Source organism: Vidua macroura, chromosome 1, assembly GCF_024509145.1.
Source record: "Vidua macroura isolate BioBank_ID:100142 chromosome 1, ASM2450914v1, whole genome shotgun sequence".
In the NCBI taxonomy this organism is placed as follows: domain Eukaryota; kingdom Metazoa; phylum Chordata; class Aves; order Passeriformes; family Viduidae; genus Vidua; species Vidua macroura.
The window spans coordinates 105,211,750-105,230,809 of record NC_071571.1 but is presented as its reverse complement, the minus strand read 5'-3'; the positions used below and the strand labels follow the sequence as shown (position 1 = coordinate 105,230,809).

Sequence of the window (19,060 nt, the reverse complement as noted above, 5' to 3'; positions counted from 1 at the left end):
CTTCCTGTGAAGGCTGATAAGCTGTGGATTGCTATTCTATTTGCTCAAGATTCATCTCCTGTCAAAATCTCTGTTGATTCTCAGTTAATTTTAAGTTCAAGCACTTTGTAACAAAAGTGAATCCTGCAAACAGATAGTTGGGGGTCCTATGCACATCATTTTTTTGGAGGGGAAGTAGGGAGTGAGAAAGATTAATTAAGAAAGCAGATTACACAAATCTAGTTTATTTACTCTTGTCCTTTCTGTAAACGTGAATGAACTTTGCAGGGTTAGTTTTCTTCTTTCATTCCACTAGAGGTAACAAAATGTAATTTTCTTTAACAAGGGCAAATCAGAAGGAACTTATCTTCTGTTCTTGAAGCTGAGATAGGAACAATGCTGCCTCATTCAAGTGGCTAGCAGTCATTATGAAATGCATGAATAAGCAGCGACAATTAATTCAGTGAGGCTGGATGAAAATATTTTTTTGGTGATAGTGTAATGTAAATCATTGTTTTACACATTCCCTTTCAATGATTTAATTCATGCCTTTCTGACCCCTGCTGTGTTATGATTCATAGATTAGTGCTCATGTGTGTAATTTAACAGAGCTGAATAACAAGCAGCACAGAGACAAACAAATCCTTGCATCTGATGTATTTATGATAAATTAGGAAAACATCATTAGTACCATGCAGAATGATTATGCTGGTGCAAGCTTTACATAGGTACCTGTCAGAACAAGAAGAAAAATGCACACCAAACATTGTATAATGAGCCGTAAAACAGATGTAGAAATCCAAAACAATGGCAAGCATATAATCCATGTCATGTACTGTACCTGTATTCCAATAGATAAGCATCTGTTTTTCTTGAAGTGGTCCTTCTTCCTGTCTTCTACTGCAACAGTGGCAATGGTTGTGGTGGTGGTGACAGTGGCAGTATTGTTCCCTACATGTTGGCTTGCAGGGCCATGGATCTGCGCATTGGCAGCTTCAATAGCAGCTGTCAGTGCCTTCATACTGTCCAGGCTTTCCGTGGAGTTGCTAAGTCCAGACTGGCTGATGATATCGCCCCTCTGTCCATGCCCATCCATGTACGCATCTTGGGCAGACTCTGTGCTGCTCTGGGCTGTGATGGAAATAAAGGGTTTGGTGGTAGTTCTCGGTGGGACTGGAGGTGGTGTCTTCTTGTAGGTGGTAATGCAGGATGACACTGGAAAAAACATAGCAGAGTTCTTGTTTTATTGATGCTGTGGGGCAAATGGGTGCAAATATGATCTCAAAGCATCAATAAGCATGGACAGAGATGAGGAGGAGGCTGTTAGCCAAAGAGCCCCCAAAAGTAAATCCAAGTGCCATAGCAATGCCTTGCTTATCAGTGTCTTCTATTCCTCCTATGTGAGTGGCAGAATTGCTAGTAGGGCAAATTGGGAGAGAAAGTATCTATTTGCCAAGTTCCTCCTTAGTCTTTTTAGGATTGTTTTCCTCAATATATTTTCTACTAACTGTTCTAAATTCTATGGGAACAAGACCTTCCACCAAAATGTTTGTTCTGCTTATGGCTCCCAAACAAGATTAACAAGGATGAAAAATCTCCAACCACTTATCCCAGCTAAACTGTACTTCAAGCAGGTTTTTTGCAATGGTTTTCTGTTTCTCTACCCTGTCCTATTATATCCAGAATTTCAAACCACATTTTTCTGATGAGAGAGAGATTCTCAAATCATCCTTTATCAAAGTTTGTTAGCACTCACCATGCTTGGACTTGTGTATTTCGTTCTATAAAATGTCTCACTTGTTGCACAGACTTCTCAAATACTTTGAAGTGCGTTGTAAATTATTGAGGACATATTTAAAAGAACGTTTTGCCATGCCTAATTTCTCACCATAAATATAACATCAGTTCTGGAAAAAAAATTGCTTGATTTTACACACAGGGAGTTAGTGTAATGAAGTCAATGGCTAAAATCTATCAGTCAGGGGTAAAGTGTAAGTATAAGTGTTTGCAATAACAAAGACTTTAATAAAAGTTCATATTTTGAAGGCTACGCTCTCTTTGTAAGTGCTGCTATGTGGAGTTATAAGCTTAGCTTGAGGTTCCCAGGTTAAAACTATTGTTCTGTATACACAGAATTACATATAGAAAGCACTACATGGAGATTAAAACATCTTCCTTTAACGGTTAGTTGGCAGATCTGCATTACTGAAGTCCTGGAATGCTTTCAAGGGAGGAAAGAAAATCCATTAAGAACAAAAAACAACCATGATATGCTCTATTTTTTAACAAAATAAAATGCAGGCATGAACCTGTGCAAAGTTCAGACACAAACTTGTTAACATAAATTCTTATTAACAGTAATCATATGGCAAGAAATGATTCATCAGATCATTTTAACTGGCAGACGTCTATGCCACCCACATAAAAGATAACTCTACTACAGCTGTTCTGCTCTCTGTTTGCACTGTATCTGCTTGTCGAGCCAGAAGCCATTATGGCATTAATTTGACTTGCTCACATCCATATGCCTCATATCTCCCCATAGCTGTAGTAATAGCTACAGTGTGAAAGGTGTTTCCAGGGCATGAAATCACACAGGATTTTTTTAAAGGACTCTAGCGTAAGTTTCTGATAACATGTCTGAACCCATGTTAAACATGTTGAATGCTAATGGAAAAAGAGAGTGTTTCAGAGAGTGAGGGTTTTGAAACTATGATTCACTTCTGAAGAATCAAACTGAAACCACGGCATCTCTGAGAGAAAAGATGGCTAAAAATGGACTTGTCAAATTTTAACTCTGGGTAAGTGAATAGTTAATAGAGTGAAAGGTGTTTTATAAAGTGCTCATGACAAGGTCAATACCTGGAACTAACAGAAAGGATGACAGTTCTACAAAGGGGATTATAAATATTCTGCTGTTTTTCGTTGTTTTTGATTCTGTCAAAAAGCATCTGTTGTGACAGCACATGCAGGTAAACCAGCTGCTGTTGCTGCAGCACAGTCATGTACTCCAGGACTCACGGAGAATTGTGGAGGCTGCTGCTTGAGTCAGGATACCCCAGAAATACTCTGGGTGGTTCATGGTCAGGAGAATATTCTCTGAGTTGTGGAAATGCAAACTGAAATCCAGCACAGAGGAATTCAAAGCACACACACACACATGCACATATCCAGGTAACGCTTTGGGAAGCTGCTGCCAAACGTGTCTAGTAGAGGTTCATGAGCAATGCCACATTGCAATTCAGCAAAGTATAAATTGTACCATTTAAAATATGCTAGGGAAGGTACTGGGGAACTTCTGGGGACATGCCAGCACCTTCAGTACATCCCAGCACGGCACGTAAGTATCATTTTTCTTACATAACAGAGAGGGAAATGATAATGAAACACACTGGAAAAGGTGTCTTGGGTAGGAGAGAGAGCATCAGAACCAAAGAGCAAGCCTTAACAAGACAGATCCCCACATCACTGGGCATTCTGCTCTAGAATAGCAACTGTCTATTGACAGCTACCATGCTCTCTGGACACAGCAGTACAAATACAGAATTGCCTGATTAAGTTGTCTTTCATTCTGTTGGTAAATGTACTCAATGAGGAGTATAATCCACACTGCAATGAAAGATGTTTGCACTCAGCTAATTAAATCTGAAGTTATTCTTAAGAGGGGGAGAGAATTGACAAGTCACACGGTGAAATTGTAAAGAGAAATAGCAAAACGTTCTTTTAGCAAGTCAAAACAAATCCTCGGTTTCCTGGAGTCACGCAGCACATACTGTACAGCTCCAGAGAAGCAGAATGTGCAAGTCATAAAAGAACCCCAGGCACTTCATTACTGGAAATGATGTAAGCTCCTGCCGCTCCTCTGCAGAAACGACACAAAAACAATGCCGGGGCCGCCGCCGCTGTCGGAGGCAGCCACTCTCAGTGCCGGAGCTGGCCGAGCCCTCCGAGCCGCTGGGGCACGACAATGAAATGCTTTCGGTGCAGCAGTTCTTCTTCGTGTGCGCTCAAGTACCTGGCAACCTGTGTCAGGGCAACCTGAAGGATCTGCCGCTCTTCAAGTGGCCACGGTATTTTGAATGCTAAGCTGCCCGAAAACGAATCCTACCCAAGAAAATTGTCAAAACGCTGGCGCTCTCCTTGTCCAGCCAGGAGAGCCTGAGCATTCAGTCGGTGCAGGGAGAGCACATCCATGCGGCGCTTTCCCCCGCGGGCAAAGGAGGAAACTCATCTCTCCAGCTCTCCTGCGGCAGAGACCGCCTGGCAGGAGGACTCCGAGGGAGAACACTACAGGATCACAGGACACGTGAAAAATTTCGAGAAATCCTCACTTCACACACAGGGAACTTTCAAACTATGAAAGCTAGTTTTATCCACATAAGGAAGTGAAATTATAGGGCTGTATAAATTCCCTGATAAATATGTTCTTGGACATAGATCAAGGAGTGGAGATCTGTACAGAAACTGATCTGACTGGAGAGGCAAGTCAAAGTAGTCTTGTGAATCATTAAAACTGTTTAGATATGGAGTTAATCAGAAATCTCTTGTTCTGAATAGTAAAAGAACCCTCAGTTTGACATAACATAGACTAGTTTCCACAGTTTTTTTTTACAGAGAGCACATGCTGCTGAAGCAGCTATACATTCCTCTCCTAGGGCATATGCAAGGTATAATCCAGAAACTAGTTAAGTCATGCACAAGAATCCTCAGACAGCCAAAGCACTTTGAATCAGGCTCACTGTTTCCAGTGCATCAGTCCTCCAAGTTATGCTCTCCTTCTCCTTTTGATCTTTACCCTATTTCTGTGTACTGCCTTCAGGTTACAGTTTAATCCCAAATACCTAGTGAAAAAACACTTTCTCCAGATTCAAAAAAAAAAAAAAAAAAAAAAAAAAAAAAAAAAAAAAGAAGAAGAAGAAGCCACAGTTTTTGTCTTCCTAGCCAGTATTTCCAAACAACTAGCTCATGGGACAGGAATCTGGAACAGGGAGTGTCAACCACCCAGTTCAGAAGGAAGTCTAATGATAAAAAAAATAATCCCAGCTTGCATAATAATAAAGGCTTGAATTTGAATGTTTCATTGTAAGAGTACTTCAGTTGTTTAAACATGCTCACTAGGGGAGATGAGCCCTCAGGAATAAACATCAGCATGCACAAATTTTTAACTGAGTCAATGGGTGCTCAGGAGAACCCCAACGCTGGGGTTAATAAAAATATTAATATTTGTGAAGGGATCAAATTCATGCAATGCTTTGAACAGTTGAAGTGATGAGACACATCAGTAATATCTTTCTAACTTGGTAGTCCTATATAAACTTGATTAACAAGAATAAATGAACACACAAATTCGAGTAACATAATAGTGTTTCTTCTGAGAAAAAGCATGAACCCCACAGTTTGAAAGGAGCAACAAATGACACAACTTTCTCAGCACAAGAAAGATGTGGATGTGTTGGAGTGGGTCCAGGGGAGGGCCATGGAGATGATCAATTGCTTGAAGCACCTCTCCTGTGAAGGCAGGCTCAGAGACCTGGGGATGTTTAGCCTGGAGAAGACTCCACAAAGGCCTCACTGTGGCCTTCCAGTATCTTAAGAAGGAAGGAGAGGGATTTTTTTATATGAGCAGATAGTGACAGGTAAAGGGCAGTGGTTTTACACTGAAAGAGGGCAGGGTTAAATTAGATGCTAAGCAGAACTGACTCCAAGGGTGATGAGGCACTGGAGGTTGCCCAGAGAACTTACGGACACGCCACCCTTGGAAGTGCTCAAGGCTGGCTTGGATGGAACCCTGAGTAACCTGGTCTAGTGGGTGGTGTCCCTGCCCATGCACGGGGATTGGAACGAGATGATCTTTAAGATCGCTTTCAACCCAAACCATTCTATGAGTCAATGATTCTAACTAGTACACAACTAAATATGAAGATAAAAAGCAGGAGTTCTTCCACACTGCACAGATGGACCTCAGTCTTCTGATTTACTGTCTGTTACAAATGGGTGTGCTAACAGTGGAGCCCTTGCACCTCACACAACTGCCATGCAAAACACAGATACAGGCAGATCTCAGCAGACCTAAGCTTCACTACTGCGGCCTCTGGGTTTAGAGGGGCAGTGCTTGATTTGGCTTGTTGGACTCAAACCATACCATATTTCCTTTTATTTTTGAGATTTGGGGGGAATGCTTGAAACTAGGGTTTCAGATCCTGTATTGTTACTTTTACATGCAAAAAATTGGTATGAAAATGGAGCATGCATTATCTTAATAAAAAACTAAGCAGATGGTTTCTGAGGATGTAGAGATTTACTATTACAAAACTGAAGCAAAGATTTTTACAAGAAGTTTTAAACTGCCCAAGGGAATAATACCACAGTGAGTTATGGATGTCATTATCCCAAATGAGAACTACTGAAGTCTAGATACCACACCATCAGGAATTCTGCCAAGGCCATGCTTTTTCCAGACCTCCCTCACTGCCAAGCTGATACCTTATTTGATGAAAGCCTAAGCTTCACTGGCTTAGAAAACAGGCACAACTAAAAAAACTAAAATCCTGCAGAAATTTATACAAAGTATTTAAACTATTTTTATGGCACACAATACCACCACAGACTTAATATCCCCTGTACTCGGAGGTTTAAAGCTGTTGCTGGTGACATTTTCATAGGGCTGGACATTTTTGTTTGCAAGTAGTGTGCCTCCAGCTTCCCAGCTGGATACAGTGAAGGATCTCCTGAAGGTGAGACTAAATATGGCTCATCCTGCATCTTAAATGAATTGAGTTGGAAAATCTGCATGTGCATACGCAGTGGATGACAGGTGAATATTTCTGCAGCAGATTTTTTTCTCCTTTTAATTTCTTCTGCTGGAAGCTGCTGATGCCAGTCAGAAGCTTAATTGCTATCCCAGGGAAGCTAAATTATTGTGCAGAGAACAGGTGAGACAGCCAAAGGTGTATGCTAAATGCAGTTTATCACTAGGATATTATCACAAATTATGGATGCACAGACAAAATCCAGGGCATGTAGGCGTCCTAGGAGACCCACTTTACTCTTTGTGCTACACAGCTGCTGCTGAACTTCTCTCTCTATAAAAATGACCAGTACATTAACAGCACAGAACTTAAGCAACTCAACTCTTGTGGCCCAAAAGTCAGGAGTCTATAAACAACCAAATCTCTGGAAAAAAGATTTCACATTAACTGAAAGCTATTACCCAGAGTAGATCACTGATGGCTTATAATATTTAACTCCCAAAACTTGTGAACTTTACTGGTGTCAAGCAATTAGCACTTGGCTCTATTTATAGATATATGCACACAAGTATCATATATACCTGCTGAAATTCTGTCAGGCTGAGAGAAATCAGAAGAGAACCAGTTTTAGCCTTGCCCCTAACCCTTAGCTAAAAACAAAACATCTGGAAAAGCACCACCAAGAACTTCAAGGATAAGGATGTGAGTCTGTTCAGGACAGAGTCTCTCCTATAGATTAGAAGATTCAAATGCTTCAGTACAGTTATGGTAGAAGGTCTCTGATACAGAATATCAACCTCTACATGCAATGAAATATGATGAAAGAAAATAAAAAAGAAAAAGAGTACAGTAGACTGGTCATTTTTAGTCAGCATGTGAATTATTTACCATCTTTTCACAGGTACAGCACTTTTTTTCTGAGAAAACTGGGGAAACATTGCTTGATCTGTTCCTTAAACTAAGTCTAGCGAATCATCCAAATGCTTTCTGCACTTTGCCAAAACTTTATTTCTCCCCATAGTGGAGCAGTAATTGAAAACATGAAACCTTATAATTTTAGATAAAAATAGGGTACTTAAAAGTATTTTATGTTTCAGAACTTATATGTCATAAAATCATCATAGTAAGAAATTAAAAAGCTTTCTGAATATCAGTACTTTAATTTTGTAGAAGGAATTTATGGAAAACAAGGAAAATCTTGTGAAATATGGTAGTTTATCCCACTTAGATCAAGAATATGTAACAATAAATAAATGTAATAATACTCAGCTTAATGAAATCAGATTATTTTCCTATATATTTTCCAGTAAGCAACGTCACTGGCACTTTGATATAATACTTTGTTATGTGTTACTGCAGCACTGTCGAGTTCCAGAATTTGCATCTTTTCCCCTTGGCAATAATGTTAATAAAACAAAATGGGAATTTTTTTTTAAATGTGGAGTGCTGCTAACCAAATACAGACACATCTATGTAAACAGATATTTATGTAAAAACACAGTACAAGAACCAAACCCAAGATTTTCAGAAACACAGGGGGTTGAACAGTCTGCAAGTATCTAGTCACTGTAGTTAGAAGATGTATTTAGAAGTTTTCAAATCTGAGCCTGCTCTGAAGAATTCATAGCTTATTCTTTTGCCTACTGAGTAATGGTAGAATGTAAAGACTTTGTCTACAAGTGCACATTGCAAGTTCCTGGTGCTAATAACTCAAAAACCTGTGTCTTGATTACATTTCTAAATTAGATTCTTGAAAACGTCACCCAAACTGTGAATATAAAACCTAATTTCCAGACTGTATCAGTAGCTCTTTCAACATTCCAGAAGTCAGTGTGCCGTAGTGAAGCCCACACGTCTCACTGTGTTTGGGCATGTCACTCTAGGTGCTATTTCTTGAAATTGCCATGTAATAGTAGTAACTACTTGTGTGTGCCATATTAATACACTCTTGTATATATGCTATCCCTTCATTTACAGAAGGAATAGTTAATATCTGAGCATCCAGGAGGCTTAAACCCTATCAAACCTGGAGATACATCAAGGCAGATGCATGGGCAGAACCAAGCCCACGTGTAAGTAATGGTTTCCTGATCTTTACTAAAGCGAGTACTGTGTGGTGTGCCTTCCTTCACAGTTTGTTAAGAAAAGCTGCATTTTGTCCTTCCTGACCCTCTGCTGCCGATGTCTCGTCCTTTCATAGTGGTACACTGATGATAAAGCAAGTTCACCAGTCAGTCATTTTAGGAGGAGCTTGTCACAAATTTGATTGAGCAACTGCAAGTTGAAATTGTATAGTTCTTGTCACAGGAGGTTGGACTACAGAATAATTAGGATCCTCCCCTTCTGAATCCCTGAATCCCATAAACCAACCTGTGAACCTAGAGGAGACTTAAGCAAGCCAATTATCTCTGAGTAATCTGATCATGTAGCATTTAAGTTAGCTAGGTATCAATGTTGCTTCACTCTTTTCAACATTATGGCAAGGATTTTTTTTTAAGCTCTTCACTGCAGCTAACTTTCAAAAGGCACTTGGCTGGGGTATTGACATTTCAAAGTGTGATTTCTGTACAAGAAAAAATGTCTGTAAAAGTTGTTCCCTCTTCCTCAGTCTGGAAATGTACTTTCTTTGTTTGCTGCTGATGTTAGCAAGAAAACAAGTTTCTACTGGTTTTTACTCCCAGTGGTTTTCTGAATACTTAATAAACTTAAGGTAGGGTAAGCAGAATTCTGTATTATTGCACACATTGGTATCAAGCTGGTCTCACAGAATTTGATTAGTGATGCATCTAAATTGGCTTAGAAATTAATTAGTTTAAATTGCTGCAAACCCACCCCTAATGTGGACATATTTAGAAGTGAATATAACTCTTAAGGTCTTTTTTAAAACTTAAATGCAAATTAAGGGAATAAGAGTGATTCTTTCAAATAATTTATTGCAATTAACTGCATCAGTTAGATGATTTTAAAGTGATTTCCTTTTATGCCATGGCGTGCAAACAAGCTGTACATTGTTATCAGTTATATCCATTTGAATCCAGTAAAAACTGTATAAGTATCATTTAACCCAGTAAGATTTTGTGAAATTTAATGTTGTGGGTTATAATCAGTTTTCAGGGTTGCTGTATTTGACTTCATTTGTGCCTGCACGGTTTGCTTACTTTTATAACTAGGATTTTTTTTAAAAACTACACTAAATCTGAGAACACAATAAACATGCATTATTCTATCGTATTGTTAATAATGAAATTTTCAAAGCTGACCCACAATGAGAAAGTTCTGCACTATGAGACAGCTCTGTGTGCATATATAAATAAAACACACATACATACATGTATAGGACAGTTATATTCATCCAGTCATTAGGGGACTGGTATACACAGCAAATACAGAAATGTAGGTACACTACTTTTGCATGCTATTCAACCCTAAGACTGTTCAGAAGATTTTAAGAAATCAAGAAAGTAATTGCTCTGATATAGACTATTCAAATGCATTTAATACAGACTATATGAGGTGGGATTCACTATTTTTGGTATAATAGCCACCTACTTTATTAACCAAACTACTTTAGGATGCTGCTGAGTATAAGTTGTGATTCCTCAGAGCAGAAAGCACTTTGTCACCTGATCCAGCAATGAACTCAAATCTCTTTAAACTCTTAAAAACAAACCATGTGATTTTTTTCCTCAGTACTTGGTGCCACCAAGGTGTTACTTCTTTGACATTGTCTCAAAAGTCAACATTTGAGTTTTGAAGATCTTGTTTTATGCTACTTGATATATAAGATTTTATTAAATAATTTGTGTAAGAGTTAAAAGTTATTCAAATGACAGTGATGATGAAGGGCTGCTATATTTTAATCAGATAAATGTTGGGAAGAAACTCTACGAGTGCCAAAGACAACTTTCAGTGTCAACTGAAAGAAGAATGTGATTGATAAAAACAATAGGAACAACTTTTTAGCTACTATGAAGTGCTATGAAGCACCACAAGAACTGATTTCAACTATTTTACTGTGAATTTCAGTGTAACACTACAGGGTGGAAAAACCTGTGCAGGTATAACAGCACACTATGCTATTCTCGTAGATAAAATCCTTATAAACATAACTGTGGAAAACCAGGTTTTTTTTTCAGGAAGAAAAGTATCACGTGCCTATTGAGCAAGAACATCTGTTCAGACAGGGAAGTACTGACTTATTTTTAAGCATCCAGTACTGCACTTTTCAGCACACTTATCACTTTTGGGGTGTTCCAATCTGACCATGAATGTCTAAAACAGGCAAGTTATGCTCATGTATTTCCTAAAAAATCAAACCAAAACCAAAAGCAAGAGCTGCTTGTTGGAGGAAGAAGGAAGGAAAGAAGGAAAATTACAGCTAAATCTGTGCTCGAGGCTGAACAGTGACTTGTCACCTGAGAGAGAGAGAATTATGCCCCCAGCTCAAAAGTTCTGCCTCTGCTGATAGGGTTATCAGATGACCTGCAAAAAGTCGCCTGTCAGGGCAGATCCTCTAGCACTGTGTGAAAATCCAATCCCATCTCAAATAAGGAGGAAATGTAGACAAAGTGTTTACACAAGAAATTATACTTACCTTTGGCCTAATTTCAGGTAAAATAGCAAAACAGACTTGTAAATGTTGCACTTTTCTGGAATTAATTTGAAAAATTTAATTGTTTGGTGAACAATGCATATGAAAAATGCATTTGAAATACACATTTGATGTTGAGAGGAATTAAAATCTACACCAAACCCTGATTTCTGTCCTCTCATTTTGCATTGAAATGAACAAGTTACATCCTTGCTCAGTGACAGATCTGAGGTCACCATGAATGACCTCATCCTTTCAGCTATTTTCTTGTTTTTATGACAAGGGTCCTACTTAATAATGCAACAAGTCAGCTGAAAATACTCCTAATGTGAAAAATTCCTAACGATCAGCTCAAGTGCCCTGAGTACAAAAAATACTGACATCTCATTTACAGTCATTATAGTGTACAGATAAGAGCATTTCAATAAATCTGAGCACAAAAATCACTTATTGTTGGGACTCCTGAATTAGCACCCAGAAGAGATTTAGATACAGAAAGATTCATGTAGCCCTGGCATGCAGGAAAGAGGACAGACCAGTCTTGTGTGACTTTTAATCAAGGTTTGAGTGAAAGGCATTGCATTTTTTTCCCACATATTTCTCAATTTATTAAAAAAACGCCTGTAATACAGATTCACAGTTTGAAGGAGATGTCAGCACAAACCCCTGCATCTTCATTGGAGACACTAGCTGCATGCCAGATAAAAGTCTAACAGCTTTTTTCCTTATTTTTTGTTCATTTAGTTTTTATTAAAAAATCACTCAGTAGAGGCAGAAAATTTAAAACTTGCCCTCATGATCCTGAAACCTTGAATTTGTCCCATATCACTGCAGTGGCAAAAATAATGGGTTTATTTTACATAGTTTCTACAAGGACAACAAGCATTGTCACAGTATAGAACCATGAGAATAAACTCTTTCTCCAAACCACCAATTTTATTTTCCACTTACAGTTTACTTTAGCAAGAGATTTTGGAATTAGTGCTCATCATTAGCACCTCCCTTTTTTCTAACCCCTAGACAGCAAAATAATTTTAGCATTTCTCACCTTTACTTAAATGTAAAAAAGTGAATAATGCATTTTGTAGTGACTTAGCTAAAGGATAAACCCAGATGTTCTGGGTTGGCTAAGTCAAAAGGTAGATCCAGGACACCTATTTGAGACACAGGAAGAGAAAGCAAGCAAGACCAAACACATTTTGACACTTCAAATTATTTAGACCTTTTGAATCTTTAGACTATATAAATGCTTTCAGTAGATCACAAGGCCAATAGAGAAATCTGTGCCATGCCAACAAAATGAATCCTACAAGTCCATACAATTTCATATGCACATAGCTAACTCTCCAGACCTCTCCGTGCATGAAATGCAAGAAAGATCAAATTTGTAACCAAGACTCCAATTTTTGAATTTTCTCCTTACAGTTTCCTGCCCCAGCCTGAAACCTCCTCTTCTTAGTCATCCCTCTATAGACTTGGTATTTATTTTTTTATTGGAAATCCATTTCTGAGACTTTACTGCATAAACCCAAATCTCTGACTGAGGATGCTACCACAGGTTTACAGGATATGAAAGAAAGGGGAAGAAATCAAGTCTGGATCCTCTTGTACAAATTGTTCTGTTAAAAATAAATAAATAAAGAAACAAACACACTAATACAAATAGCTGTGAATGTTGGTTAAAACCAAGCATGCTAAGAGAGCAACTCAGCCTGGTTCAACTCAGGCTGCTTGGTTCACCTCTGCTTTGCTTGAAAACCTTTCTATGACCTCAATTTCTGTTTGCACGGATGTTTGAAGAATGTCTGTCTTAACACCATCACCTTTATCTGCCTGGTTAACATGTGGTTACTCATTATTTGTTATTCTCATCAAATTACAGAGTCTGAGCAGCATCACTGTCAAATGCCAATCACCGAGCAAAAAAGCAAATAATTAAAATGGACAGATGATGAATAATCCACAGGCCAGGGTCTGCTTTTCCTAAACTGCCTGTTAACAAATGAAAAACAAATTCATGTGTAATAATGATGACTGTTTACAAACAATTTGTGAACTGGAAAAAAAAATTAAAATTCAAGGTTAAAATCAGTTCCAGTGAGTAAATCAGTCAGCTCTTGTTGCTAACAAAATTAATATAATTTACTTTTTATCACAGGAGATGTAAGAGGATACACAGAGTGTGCTTAGCTCTAGGTCACAGCAGCATCATCCAGGGCTGCACTGCACCCAGCTGAAAGGATGGGCTGAGGCTAGTTGGACGCTTTCCAGAAGAGCTATTACTCTGGAGTAATTGTACATTTTGGAAGCGGTTTAAACTGAATCACTACACCCCCGTTTTTTATTTGAGATTAAGGGTAGCCAGATGAAGAGCTATTGGGGAATAACCTCAGTACTTTTGGAGAATTTCCAGAGTTAGAAAGACTTCTACAGACAAGTACAGCACATTGAGCCAGCAGTCTTCTCCCACAACCTTTGTTTTCTTCAGAGTCTGTCAAAGGTCAGGCAGGTCTGACTCCCTTCAGCTTTTAAAGACTAAAAAGGGCAATATTCAAGATACTTTGGCTGAGTGACTTGGGTGAACAAAACAGCAACAAAGCGTGTGCATGAACTAGTTGCTGTCTAAGGTTTCTCAGGGCACAGCACAATGATTAGAAAAAGCATGAACAAATATATTTTGATAATTTCAAAGCAGCTTATTACACATACAACGCCATTCCTTTGTGTCAAAGACTGCTGTTTAATTCTCATGTGCCAGGAGTGAAATATACTCAAAAAATGAAGAGGAACTTTCTTAGCAGTTTTCCAGAATTTAGTGCTTAGTCCCGTGGGTGAGTCATATTTTTCTTATTATCCCATTCAGTTGACTTTTCCATACATGTGCTGAATGTGCTATGTATTAACAGCCAAGTAGGCCACCACAGCAGTTTTCTTAGAGATTGGGAACCTGCTGATTTGACCTGCTTATCAAGAGAAAAATGTCATCTCAACAGGACAAGATTGTTTCTTATTTCTCCCTATTTTCTTCTTGTTAGCAATTTTTTAATCCTCTAGAGCCAAATAAAAAGTCACCAGTCTAGGAATTTTTTTCCTTTTTTCTTACTTTCTAATACTTTTACATAATTCAAAAAATACAGAAATACTTTTCTTTACATATAAGTTTAAAATGTGAAATTGGAAAAGCATACCCTTAATGCTCTCTATACATGCCTGTGTGGAATCACTTTGTACCTATTTTTAAGCACATCAAGTAGAATTTAGACAAATATCTATTTATGAACAACTCTATAATGATAAAGGAAAAAACATGCAAAACCTTTCAAGAGAGAAACAATTTCAAACCTTGTCGTGTTTACACAACAGGATGCATGTGGTCTGTTGGGCACAGAATCGTAGAATCATGAAGGTTGGAGAAGGTCTTCAAGATCATCAAGTCCAACCTTCAACAGAATCCAACCCATTAAAACCCTATCATGAAATGCCGCGTCTGCTTGGTTTTTGAACACTTCCAGAGATGGTGACTCCAGCACTTCCCTAGGGAGCCTATTCCATTGGTTAGCATGCTAAGAGTCGTTCAGGATGGAAAGCACTCTAATTTAAGTTAGCATTACAGTTTGTGTCCTAAGCTGCTCTGAAATGTTCCAGAGCCTTCTTTTCCTCACTTCCACTTTTACAAGTTAAAAGTAAGACCTCCTAGATTATGGGAGAGCTGAGCACACATTACTTCCTTGTCCCTTATAAAGGACATGTTGTCAAAAGAAAAATCAGGTTAAAAAGGCTGTATTTCATATTTTTTAGACTGTGGTGTGCCTCTTGGTCAAGAACTGAGCTTCCCATGACCCTCCACAGCCTGCCATGTGTGAAATACATCCTACGTGACAATTTTAACATCAGTTGCATCAGTAACACATGTTCCTGACTGCACAGGGTTTTTTTGCACTTTGCCAGATGAGGCAGAGGCTACATGAATTGTTACTGTGCACATGCAGTTTTCTAATAAAAACAATATGGCATTATTTTTCTTGGAAGTGTATTTGGAAAATCTTATCCCACGTTGTATAACGTGTGTCAGGGTGACAGTGGGCGAGGCACCACATGTGGGGCAAGGGAGAGGAGCCCACAAGGACAATAAATACCTGTGTGCTTGTACCTGCCTGAACACATAAATACAGCCACCCATGCATACACATACAAAGTTACATTCATCTTCAATTCTGCCTTTGAGTTTTGCTTTTCGTCTCATCTTGCATGATACAACAAATTTCAAGGCATACTTTTCTCCTGAACTTGGAATTGTATCTTTTGAGGTTTTTTATAGGATGCTCCTTTTGGGTAGCATTCACAGCTTCCTCAGCATATGACACTGGGAGGGATTATTTGGTCTGTCCACAGCTTTCATGTTAAGTCCCAAAGTATCTTGTAACACTGACTATGCAGACTCAAATCCCAACACTAATAAGAACACATAGACCTTGCAGTAATAAAAGGGATAAAACCTAAAAACTAAAATGTCATGGGAAGTGAGCAGAAGAGGTTCAAACCCTTGGCCAGTGACCCGGGCCTTTCTAGATGGATCTGTCCAGGTGATCCTTTCTGGTAGGTAAATTAGATAAACACCACAGGTTAAAGAGGTGACTGTCCCCAGCATGAACTGGTTTGGATCCAAATGCAACTTAGTTCCCTGCCAGTTCTTCACTTCACAGAACAGCATACTGAGATATACTCAGAAATGTTTTTTCTTGAAAAAGTTTTCTTCAGCTTTAAGGTAAGTGTACATGCATGTGCATCTATTTCTGTAAAGGTGTTACTGGGGCAAGGAGGGAATTATAGCTAATAGCATCAGATATCCTACAGCTTTTTGTCAAAGACAAAAGCCCTGCACCTCAGTTGCTCACTATGGGCTAAAAAAAAAAATATTCTGCTTATGAGCAAAATAATGCACATTATTTCACTGCTCAGTCTAACTCCAGCCCTATAATTACTGGATTCTCAACTATCTTCCACATTCCCCTTGAGCTATGAATTACAAGTTTTCAGCATATTGGATACTAATACTGTGGCATGATTAGATTACCATTTCCACAGGTTGCCAAAGCAGAAGAATAGCTCATCTAAGTATGAATAGATTAATTTACTTGAAGGGAATTTTCTTTACCTTTCAGACTAATAATCTGTGTCTAACACAGGGTAAAAAGAACACAAATTATTTTCTAGCTTCTCTTAGAAAATAAAATGACCTCCCTAGTTTTTACATCCCAGTGTTTGAAGGCATGAAGATTTGGGGGTTTTGTCTGGCTGCTTGGAGGAAAGCTGCTTGCAAAATGCAGATACAGACCTGTTTTCTGTTGTAGATGGAATCCATGAGTCACTAAGGAGGCATAATGGAAAGTAGCCATTTTGTGTTCATTTTAGTGCACAGCCTTGGAGAGGAAAAACACACAAATCCATGTAATCTTTGATGTGCTATTGAATATAATATAAAGACTATAAATATTTTATTAGTCGGTTATGGGTTAAAAAAAGGTATTTTGCACAGAGTAGATATTTCCCCTTGGAATTCATGAAAACATAACAGCTTTGAACTTGAAATAAGGACCGACATTTGGGGATATTTTTTATTTGTAGACTATTTTTTAAGTAAAAATTTAACTGTATGTTCAGAAACACTCAGATCACCAGTATGCCAGAAACTCCTGTTCCAGTGCCACCAAACAGCTGTAACTCAGCCTAAGGGGCAGCCCCTATCACATCCCTCTCATGCTGCCAGAACTGCAGGTGAAACAGGCAGGTGAGTCCACTCTACTGTCCATTCAAATAAATAGGTAATAGATCACATGCAACACGCTTGTTTTTTTGTGGAAGCTGACACACTACAAGTGGCAGCTTTGGTGACTCACCAGCTCTGCTCGCCCACTGCTGATGGGACCCTGGTTTAGCTAAAATGCCTTCACATCCTTGCCCTACTCCATGGGATAAAGTACACAGACACGCACGTTGTCTTCCCAGCTGTTCACATCTTACAAAAGGCTTTTGGTGGATGCAAAATGCCAGAGAAATCAGTGAAAACTCAGAGGAACTTTCATCAGTGAGCAGCCTTTGTGGGCCATCCCTTGTGTTTGCAAGTGAAACTCCTGCCACACATTTGTGGCCTGCTTGGCACCCTTCTTCCTGTGTTTTAACTCTCTGGTTTATAATTTTATTATTTTAATATGGTCTCCAGACCATGTGCAAACCACCATTGCCTTACGATATTTCTCTGCAGTGATTACATTAAAACCTTGTTAAAAAGGCAAATCTAAACAACTTTGGAGATACTCAAGGAGAACCACAGATTTCTTCTTGACATGCATCATTATGTAGTTAAAGAACATTCCATGAAACACAAAGATATTTATTATTCAACAGATTACACTCTATTACAGCTTAAGCTATTCTGGAAATGAAAGGACAGCATTATTTAATTAATGACGGTTTTCAGATTACATCCATAGAGAGAATAGCTGCCTTTTCAGTTTTTGTTAGGCCATATATGGCCATATGAACATTGCTCACAGAAATACCACTCCCTTCTCCCTTGTTCACACACAGGCATACATGTTGTTCTCCTGACTTTGTCCTGACTGTTCCTGGACAGTTTTCCATTCTAACAAGCATCTAGGCAAACAAAAACATGCTTCCTGTATGAAAAAGAAGCTCTTTACCTTGGGGTGTCTACATCTCTCTGTCTGTAGGACAAACATTCACTGTGTTTTCTACTGTGGTCTCTCTCCAAGCTTTCCACCCCTTCCCCAGCCCAGCCTCACATTGCAGATGCTCCTTCCGAGCCTCACTGCCCTCCCAAAACTGGTGTGATTGCAGCTGAATTCCTCCTTTCCTACAGAATCTCAGGACACCATATTTTTGCTTTGGAGTTCAATGCATCGTTTGATCACTGACCTCTTGTGCCTCTGCTGTTTTGCTTTCTATAGTAACACAGTAAATGTCACCCTCATTGTCCAGAAGGATAAAGTCCCTGTCTAAGTGCTTATTCAATGCACAGAGTATGCACAAAATGCCCGAAGTTTTCCAACATGCTGTTTATGTCCTGCCGCAGTACTGTCTGTCTGAAAATCCCAGTTATGACTTAGCTTCTGTATGCTGAGCAGTTTCAGTCTGGATAATTTCAGTTCCTTGCTGAAAAAGGAAATACGAAACAAATACAAAGCACACTCACATTCCACTTAGCAAATATATCCAGAAAACAAAAAGAGGAAAAATCTAAGAGAACCTGTATAAATGGCTATAAATACCTGGAAACCACAGGCATTCTGTCAAGTAACTTATCCCACCCACCTTATAAGAGGTATATTTGAAGGGGATGAACAACCCTTTGGCAAAGTCAGCCTCTCTCCCTTTACAGAACATCAAGCCCAGATGACTAATTTTGGATGGCAAATTAGGCAAGAGGAATCCCACTGCTAAACAACTTCAGCGTGTTGCTGCACAAAGTTTCCCCTGTTTATATTTAGTCTCTTTTCCCCATTTTGTGGAGATGAAAATCTGGAGACAAAAAGATACTATTCTACCCTCAGAGTTTATCTGTCTCAGATGCACTGCTTGTCTATACAAAGAAGAGCTCTTTGCTGTTTGTGTAGTGCTGTGCAGTGGAAATCAGCAGTTTGTAGACAGCTCTTTCTAAGATCAGGAGAACAGATGCTTGTTTCTTTTCTCTCTGATTTCCACCAAGTTAACAATAGATATT

The 19,060-nt window shown here is 38.8% G+C and overlaps 1 protein-coding gene across 4 annotated transcripts in view; it reads right to left on the bottom strand.

Moving 5' to 3' along the window:
- Nucleotides 1-19,060, bottom strand: part of DLGAP1 (DLG associated protein 1) — a 395,614-nt gene that overhangs the window by 27,512 nt on the left and 349,042 nt on the right. For all 4 annotated transcript variants that reach the window (XM_053984133.1, XM_053984159.1, XM_053984150.1 and 1 more), the window contains one exon: nucleotides 821-1,194. In XM_053984133.1, the coding sequence (XP_053840108.1) occupies nucleotides 821-1,194 (374 nt within the window). The remainder of the gene's footprint in view (nucleotides 1-820; nucleotides 1,195-19,060) is intronic.